The 9,971-nt window shown below is 32.6% G+C and overlaps 1 protein-coding gene across 1 annotated transcript in view; it reads left to right on the top strand.

Moving 5' to 3' along the window:
* Nucleotides 1-1,300: 1,300 nt before the first annotated feature.
* Nucleotides 1,301-9,971, top strand: part of LOC130901983 (hepatic leukemia factor) — a 132,801-nt gene continuing 124,130 nt past the window's right edge. Inside the window, exon 1 of the mRNA XM_057813738.1 lies at nt 1,301-1,758. Within this exon, the coding sequence (XP_057669721.1) occupies nt 1,665-1,758 (94 nt within the window). The 5' untranslated portion in view covers nt 1,301-1,664. The remainder of the gene's footprint in view (nt 1,759-9,971) is intronic.

The following is a 9,971-nucleotide window of genomic DNA, read 5'->3' as shown; positions in this document are numbered from 1 at the left end:
CTCAACTGTTGCAATAAGTTTCCCAAAAGCCGACGCCACTATCTTTGCCTTCTTTGGAGCCGATTCAGTCCATTGTTTTAATTGTTCTTTCTTTTTGAAATAACTACTATGTCTGTTAGCCCTTGCACTTTTAGTCAATGATCATCCAGTAACGCTTTATAGATTTTCTTTAACATTTTTGGAGTGTTTACCTCATTTGGTCGATCAATGCGATGCTGGTCTTCGCATGTCGTAGCTCCTCGTTTAAATTTTGCTACCCAATTTTTTACTGTTGATAATGCCGGAGCGGTCTCAATCAGATTAGAGTTTAGTGCAGTTTGTATATTGGTTGAGCTAAGGCGTTTCAAATAAAATCTTTTCTATTTACAAATTCACTGAAAACCTTTTTAATGAGAAGGAATTTTTATGCTAAGGTCTGTATATTTACAAGTCCATTATGGGGGCATAATGACATTCAAATTTGTTCAATATTATGCTACTACCATCTCCACAACCAACACCACCACCAGCACAACAATCACTACAACTAATTTTTACTTTTTAGGTTTGTTCCAACCTGCTAGTCTAGACCGTTCTTGGAACGGTTATTGGAGGGGTTTATAGATATTTTCTGCACAATCTCCAACTACCAATCAACCAAGTATCAAAAAGACATAATATCTATTGCGCAGAATCGTCACCGTACCGTGGACAGTTTTTCGATGGGTTCGAACGAAACTTTTGGCTTTTATTTAGCGTCGACCGCACCTGACAAACGTTAAACGTAACGACAAGTAGGAAGTGCATTTAAAACAGATACAACCAACCGACAAGACTTGTACATTTGAATAGCGATGTCGATTTATGTAATGAGGGTGGTTTAAAAGGTGTTTAAAAATGTTAAAATCAGTAAAATTTATTTCAATGATGCTGGTACCACAATGTTATACGTCTATATATTAAATTTGTGGAGGTAGATGACGTGTTTTTCAAGACGATTTCTTTAGTGGGACTACTGGAAAAAAAACGGGACTCTCCCGCAAAATCCGGGACGAATGATCACTTTATAATATTCCCATGTTATCCTATCTCAAGAATTGATTGGATAGATTTACACTAGGCTGATTGGGATTATTTTAATAATGTCTTAGCTTCTCCAGTCTTTCCTATTATTAAAAAAAGTGTGATACTCATCACGGCGCTAATGATTCCACGTTCAATGTTTATGTGTTATTTCGAAAAGAAGGAACAATCGGGAGGGTTGATTGCAGCAGGAAGAGGCGACGCGTGCGCCCCGCGGAATAAGTAGTAGACAGCGATCGCGAGTGGTTCGCGTCTTGGTTATGTTGTAATAGATTACAGCACAACACCGTCTAATTTATCATGTGTAATTTTCAAATATTATCATCGCCTTATCAACCTTGGACTGTAACCCGGAGCACGACGGTCCGAAGCGCTACGGTGCAGTAATGTCGACTCTCAGAGCCAACTATTTTAGTCTAAATTGATTGCGTTGGTCCGTCCGTACCTAGTCAAGTGTTTTTACACTTCTAGTCCCGATTCCGCATTCGCAGCGGTTGTTTTTTTTTCTGTGACCGTGGCTGAGGGGTGTCTGACACCACTCACAAAATAAAACCGCCAAAATTCCGCGATCAATCTATAATTTTAGTGATAGTGATAGTGAGATGAGCTATAAGGACCGGGACTCGCCGATATTGCTCGAAAGTGGTTTAAAATCGTTTTTAGGACATCCAGGCCACAACTATCCTTTGTTGAACGGTAAGGTTTGAATCAAAATAAATATTTTTGAGTGATTTTTATCTTGCCCTTTCGCTGAAGATCTTGCGAGTATGAAGAAATCCGACCGAATTTCGAATAAATTATACACCAAATTAGTTTTTAAAACTAATATTAGATACAGGATTATACGTTGTACATATCAATGTCAATATAAACGTTTAAATTGAATGTTTTAATTAATGAGTATATCATTTTATATTTCAAACATTTCCTTAATTTCATATCAATCTAATACCCACAGTCACATGTTTTATAGTAGGTCTCGCATGCGCACTATATACAATGTCACACATTACCTTCGATCATAGGCGGACATGCGGTTGGTTTTTGGGGAATTTTGATCTATTTTGTTTTCGTAATACGTATAGAGCCAAGGCGCTTTTAATTAAATTGATTGTTCACAAAATGAATGATTTATAATATGAATTAACTTTGTAAATATAACGGTTTCATCATTATGAATGAAAAGTTGAAATAGGTATTTATATTTTATAAAAACCTGTAATTTTTCTCATTGATTATTATATTCCAACACAGATAATTAACTTGGAGACACTTCAAGGCGAATTTAATTACTAGAAGATATTGAATATAACAAACATTCAAAATATTCTACTTGTACCAATTATTGAAACAATAGTTTTTAATTTCAATAATCTATTAACTCTATTATTTTTTTTTAATTTCTTATTTCTTAGACCTTTTGATATATTAATGCATCCGAATGTTCTTGATTTTGACATTGATAATTGACGTATTTATATTGATCAATAGATCACCTTCATCATGAATATCAAAATAAGAATAAAATCAAACTAGAACTTTCTTCTAATAAGAAAAATTAATTTCCCACATCTGAAACATCAAACCATTTGCTGCCCTATTAGAATTCACAAAAAGGTAGTGGATTATTTGTGCTTTTGCTGGAATTTGCAAAATTGAGCTGTGAATTTTGCTTGAATTATTTAAGTCTTTTTTATCATTTATAAGACCTAAATAATTTGAGTGAAGTTTTTAGCTCCATTTTGTGAATTCTAATAGGGCTGCAAATGGTTTGATTTTTCTTATTAGAAGAAAGTTCTAGTTTGAATTTTAAAATAAAATCAAAAACATTTAGATGCTCTATTATTTTTATATATAGGATTTTCTCAGCCCCCCACTTTCCGAGATATCACCCTTAAAAGGTGGTGGCTAAAATTGAGTTTCTTTTTCTAAAATTTCAGTTAAACTAAAAACTTGAAATCCTGTAATTTTCGTGCACTCGCCAATGACTACTACGGGTATTTTCAATATTCCAATCTAACATTATATGGGGGTGAAATAAGCAACCCTTATTTTATTTCATATCAAAACTTCTTTTCAATAATAGTTCAACTTAAAATCGATACATAAACGTATACTGCTGAAATTGGAGTTGAAATATTTGAATAAGAAATAAGATATACAAGGTAGTTAAGAAGTATGGTTAGTAATTTCTTAAGTTTTTACGGAATACGTGAGTATCAACCCCTATTTCATTATAGATATGATACACACAAAGTAGTTCGCTAAATAGAAGAAGTAGATTATGTATACCACCAATAGAAGGGCATTTTAAATATTTGCAGTGCAAAATTAGTTTCGACATTAAAATTTTTCAATAATTCGTATTATTTACTTATGATATCTCGGAAATGTATAAATTATAGTAAAATACATGATCACATGTACACCTTCGAGTATAATATATCATAGTTTAAATCGTTAAATTGAAAACATCGATTTTCCTCGAATTATCTCATGTATCGATTTTCTCATAAAAATTCTAGATCGATTTTCAATTGTGATTTCACTAAATTCTACCGATTGATATATTCGTCAGAAAATATATGTAATTTAGAGCCTCTATGATCATTTAGTTACAAAATATTTTTAGCTCTTGTTTTGATACTCATCTATAACGATTCTAATGAATAGGATATTCAAAGAGTGGAGGACAAATCCGTAGCAATATATTGATCATAGTTTATCGTAACGTTCTAATGAAATTGACACTGAAAAATTGGATTTGAGTTGTTGAAAGTCTGCAAATTCTGTCCTATATTTTAGTTGGAGTGAAACAGGTGGATCTGCAATTTTTTTATGTAAAAGCAATCACCAGAGTGTAAACCCTATCATACTCGAGTAATTCGGGTGGTGTCTACCTTGTGGATATTAATCTACCGTAGATTCTAGTGTTGCGATCAGGAAGCAAAATGTACAAATCTGGGCTTTGTAGAGGATTGCGGAGTTTATAAGCTTCTTGGTCTTGAAGAGGGCTCCAAGCATTAGCTAATTCGGGCAGGACATTTAGACTGAACCAAATCCTGAGCTTCTGTGCCAGTCTTATTTCTAAAAATACCAGCATGGGTCTTTGCTGCATTTTATGTAGAATTGATCACAGGTATACCAAAAACTATTGATTTCACATTTAAAACTGATAAATTCCCGCGCTAGAACGTATTCATTGGGTGTATGCTTGTGCTATATTCGCCCAGGTTTCGACTTCTGGTTATTATTTGAACGAATCCAGTCAAGTACTGTGAGTTGTTATACTGTTAATTGTACTATGAAAAGTTAAGTTTCTCAGAAACATGAATAAATTTCGAAAGCAAAAAACTATTCCAGGTTTCCTTTTGTCAATCTATACAAACTAAAATCACTACTGTGGTATTTTGGCAATAATTCAAGTTAAATCTTAAAAATAATATCTCAAGAAACATCATCAGTCATCTTATAATAGCTACAGTAAAATACGTATATGTTGACATATCGGTCAAATCAGTACAATTTTGTTTTTTGTATTTCTGCTTTTAAGGATCACTGCTTAAAATTTGTGTGAGGAACCATAGTGATTGTGCTTTGGTTTCTGTAAAAAATAGGCGTCAATTATGAAGTCTATACGAGATTTTCCAATTCAACTGTTCTAGCTTTAGTTTTTTATCTTGTGTCTTCGAAGTCAAAAGCATCCTTATACTTTTCTGATGTTATTTCCACATTAATGTTCCTTAGTTCTATTGAGAATTATCTAGATCATTGGGTCCCAAACTTTTTTGTTTCGTAGACCACTTTCAAAATTTTGCTGGATCCAGTGGATCCCCTGCAGCTGCTTTACTACCAATTTCCAAATCCCAGAAACAAGTGAGGATTAGATCTACGACGAATTAACAACTAAACAAATTTTAAATAAATCTTAATTGATTGTGTTGTGAGTGAAAATCGAAAAAGTGACTCCATCCAGCTTTACTTTTTTGAAATCTACGGCACAAGAACCAATCAATCAATTTGGCTTGAGGCGAATCTCCCCGTTCTGTGATACTCAATTTGCTCCTTTTTTTTCGTTAATAAGTTTGTAACGGCACTAAAACTGTTTGACAAAATATGACGAAGGAGACGCTATCAGAAGCTTTTGCAGAATTCCATACAGTCCAAGATATTTTCGTTTAAATGTCACCACCTCTTGTTAAATCACATCCTCCACTTTCGTTTCCATCGACAGAATATCATCAAATCTGATTTTAAAAACATCATGCAGAGCAATAACTTGTTAAAATATGTCTGAATATCTTCATCAATGCATTCTATCTTTGATAAGTTTGAATTCTGTGAAAATTCACGACGATATTCTTTTTCATAAGTTTCAATATATTAAGAAAATCTGAAATTCCGCTCTTCGTTTTTTTTTTCAATTGAGGTAGTAGTTGAGGTAATTAAATTTTTTGAACAAATCTGTCGATTATCTGCTCAAATTGATCAGGTTTTCTTTAAAATCACGATACTTATTTTACAGAAACTATAAAGCTAAGTTAAAAAGTAAATAAAATCTCAATAAACATGCACCTTTTGACAACCTGTAACACCAATCGTTGGAAGTCTTAATCATTTTGATCGCACAATTTTCGTACAATCTATCGCTAAAATTTTTCGCTACTAGATGTAGTATGTAGATAACATAGTTACCTCTGGTATAATTCTTTTAAGATGGCTTACAAACCTCCCGGACTATAGTAGCATCTCTGTCGCTGAGGTTCATAAAAAGTTCAGTTAAAACTTTTCATTTCTTGTAGCTTCTCGATTCATCTGGCCCCAACTAGTTACCATTTAATCTAATTATAATAGCGATCTTGGAAGTCAATTTTTTTTAGACCACTTTTTGAAAATAAAATATTTTTGCAAGTTTGTAATAAAAATACTGTCACCATGTAGTAATAATTATGGAATTAGTAGCTGTTAATGATAATGATACGTTCGATGTTCTTTATTGTATTTCGATGTGTTCAAAATCACAATGATCGTTTTTATGATACAGACTATTTTAATGTGATGATTTTGAGGCCAAAAACAATATTTATTGTAGGTTGTTGAAAATAGAAATAGAGAAATTAATTTGACTTGAACAAATTTTCTGCTTACGCGCTTAAGAGAACAAACACGTGTTTTCCCGTTTCTTACTGCCAAATCATTATTTTTAATTTATGTTTTAGTACGTTTCAAGTCATTAAACTAATTTCTTAATTTGCTTGGGACGCCGAGGAGTTTCTAAGATAATTCCTACTAACGTAGATAATCCCTACCGTTTGGAATTTTTATTTTATTTCCGACGTGGTTTATTCTCTAAAATTACTACAATAAATTGAGCAAATGGGATCATTTTCTCTAGGAGGACTTCCTCGATGTACCCCGAGCAGTCAGAGCCCCATCATCAAAATCAGGCGTGGAAATTAATTCCACCCAAAACCATAACTAATCTCCTTCCAAAAGGCCGTGGATTACGAATGGTACATTGAGTAAATCGCTCCCCTGGTCGTCTTCGCACTCTTTCTCGATCGTCTGAGTGGTCTGAGTCCCCATTGCTCCAGAGCTCAATACTGATCGGTAAATAATCGCCTTTCTCTCCGTTGCTTTTCCAGGGATTGAGGCCCTGTCGAGGGTCACCTTGATAAGATTTTATTTAGAGCCACTTCAAGTCTTTCCCGAACCTCAGGAGCCATTAAATGTCTGTCTCCCGGAGACGTCGGAGTGCATCGCGAATGGTATCGGGCTTCTCTGGCCAAGGCATCAGCTCAGTTTATGTCAACATATGAAAGACCAAAATAAAAAAACCTGTCTATTAATGACAGAAAAAGCTTGCTTAATAAATTAAACATGTTTAAACAGTTTAGAGACTACACTCCATTCTTTGTAATAACTAGAATACTCACAAAAACAAAAACATTGTACAAAATTAGTTTTTAATCAGAATAATATGAAGTATCAGGTTTTTTTGTTGTTGAGTATATACTACAAAAATTGTTTTATAACTCCAATCTGCTTGTCATTTATTAGTACTATTAATGCATCTAAATGTTCTTGATTTTAGATCACTCTGTTTTAGAATTAGTTTTTTTGACGTTTCGACTATTTGATGGATAGTTTTGTCCCGTGGTTGATATCATTTTACGTACTTTTCGATTTTATTTAAATTGAACTCCATCCCCAATTCGTCAAAATATATTTTTATGAAAAGTTTTTATTAATTAATTAATCTTTAATGACTAATGATAGTCAGAAATCTTTTTGAATCAGCCAAACATTAGTTAGAATATCGTAGGAAGAGATATAACATTATATAATTATTATTAATTTTTTTATGTGTGTTAAGCTAAGAGAAAACGAGGAGAAATATTTTTAATACTTTAGGATGTCAACTTAATTATTTTTGATGAATTCCACGTTAAGTTAAAAGACTGTCTTCAACGACAGAAACTACATAAAAAATGATAAAAAGAATAATAATATTAACAATAATTCCTTAAAAATTATATGTACGTTCAAATAGTAATAATTAACAATATGGATAAACAGAAATTACTTTTAGATCCACTGGCTATCGGGTTGATACTGAAACTAACTGTGCATATTGTGAATATTTCAATTGGTTTCTATTTCCCTTACACGAGTTTATATCTGATCAAAACCTGACGAAACCTGTTCGTATCAAGAAAGTATTCGGTGTTGTACTGTTTCTAGTATGTATCGAACAGACCCCGAAACATTGTTGCTCACATTGTGGGTTGTGCCCGGAAAACAACCCAATCGAACCGAATTGAACCGCTTTAAGTGTTATAAAAAATATTTACATCACAATTTTTTATTAATAGGTTCCTTATTAAGTTTCCTTCGCAATAATTGAGGATAATTTGAACGAATTTTGGGTCAAGTTTAAAAATTTATATAAAAAATACTGACATCCCAATTTTTTGTCAACTATTTTTAATTGGAGAAACTTTGTAATAATCTAATAGTTTTTTTATATTTTTTGGATCTTCGATTTAGTATCATGAAATACGAATGTGGAGGAAACTTCTTCAATTATAAGATAATTATGAATAAAGGTACTTGTCAACTTCCATAACCTTCCATCAGAGAAAATCATCTTCTTGTTGTAATAAATTGAAACTTGTTTCGTTGATGTTGATCTTGAAATGGTTGTTAAAAAAAACAAACATTCTTACTATTTCCTATCAAATTGTTTTTTGTTTGAGATAAGATAACCAAAATATAATTGCAACATACGAAAATTACTACCAAATTTTAAGTAACTGATAATATTATCTGCCTATTAAACTAAATTAACAGAAAAATATTAGAGATTTTTAAGGTTGATATAATACGTACGTCGGCATACAGACGACATTAGAAGGTAATCATAATTCAACCGTTATCTCTAGTACTGGATCGGAATTGTCCTTGACTATTTTTTTATGTCCGTCTGTCTCTCCTTTCTCGCACAGTTATTTACCTTTTTTCTATCAATTTTATCTTCATTCTTTCCTTTTTTCCTTATTTATTAGTAGTTAAATGAAATAATTTTTCAAATTGTCCATAAAATAAAAGTGCCAACAAATTTTCACAATGAAAAACTTGTCTCATTGAATGAGACATATTTGGATATCTTAGTTTTTTTCTATTTTTCGACATAATCACTCATCAATTCAAATTGATTAAGCAATTTTAGGATTGAACTCATTTTATGTAAGACTCAGGTTGCTGTTTTTACAAAGAAGACTGGCACTGTAGCTCGGAATTTGATCTTGTCTGAACATAAAATATCACGATTAACGTAAATTCGCTTGTTGGGTGTTGAGGCTAAAGCAGTTCCAGATAACCTTGGAGACCTCTTCAAAAAGCTACAGTCTCCGCAACAGCTTCTAATCTTCTACAAGGCCCAGATTCGTCCATCTTTGAATCATATTGTGCTCACATTGGGAGGCTTCTGTTGCTCATCCCACCCATCGAGCCTAAGCTGACGTTCATTGGGCTTTATTAAACAACTCCGCAATCTACTAATGATCGCTTATTAGAGGTTCCCAAATATACAAACTGAGAGAGCGAAAATGAATATCACATATCAATATTATAATCAGTAATCGATTTACATCTAGGCCTGTGAGGCAAAAATTGGTTCTAACATTCCATTTCACAAACTGGTTCTAACAATCTATTTCAAAAACTGGTTCTAACAATCCATTTCAAAAACTGGTTCTAACAATCCATTTCAAAGACTGGTTCTAATAATCCAATTGAAGAACTTGTCTGAAGACAAAAAATCTTGAACCAAGAAATTTTCTTGGTATGAGTATATTTTTTTTATTTCAAGTAGTTTTTCTTTCCAAAATAGTTTTCTTGATTCAGGGATTTTCCTTGAATGAAAAACAGCTTTTCGGTGCATTATAATTCAATTATAATAAACAATAAGACCCAATCAACAAAAAAACATGGACATAGAAAAAGGAGGACCAAGTTAAAAAAGGAAAACCAAGGAAAAGATGGTACGAGAGGTGATGGAAAGCGTTTAGAAACTAATTCATCTTAATAACTTCCCAAATTGCAGATGTTTTGTTAAAATGTCTAGAACATTATGGTTTGTATATAAGGAACTTTCGTGGTGAATCGTATGATAAAGCTAGCAATATGTCAGATGTATACTCATGCATCCAGACACGAATCAAAACAATTAATCCTTTAGCAGATTATGTTCCTTGCGCCTTCCATTCTTTAAATATAATAATAAAAACAGTAGTCGACCTCTTTTCTATTTTACAAGAACTGTACAATTTCTTTATTATATCTATACATCGTTGGGAGATCTTGGTGCAGCGAACAAATTTAAGTGACTTTCTCAAACTAGTTGG

This window comes from Diorhabda carinulata, chromosome X (genome assembly GCF_026250575.1).
Source record: "Diorhabda carinulata isolate Delta chromosome X, icDioCari1.1, whole genome shotgun sequence".
NCBI classification, from domain to species: domain Eukaryota; kingdom Metazoa; phylum Arthropoda; class Insecta; order Coleoptera; family Chrysomelidae; genus Diorhabda; species Diorhabda carinulata.
The sequence above is the reverse complement of the archived record's forward strand: the minus strand, read 5'-3'. Positions and strand labels throughout refer to the sequence as shown.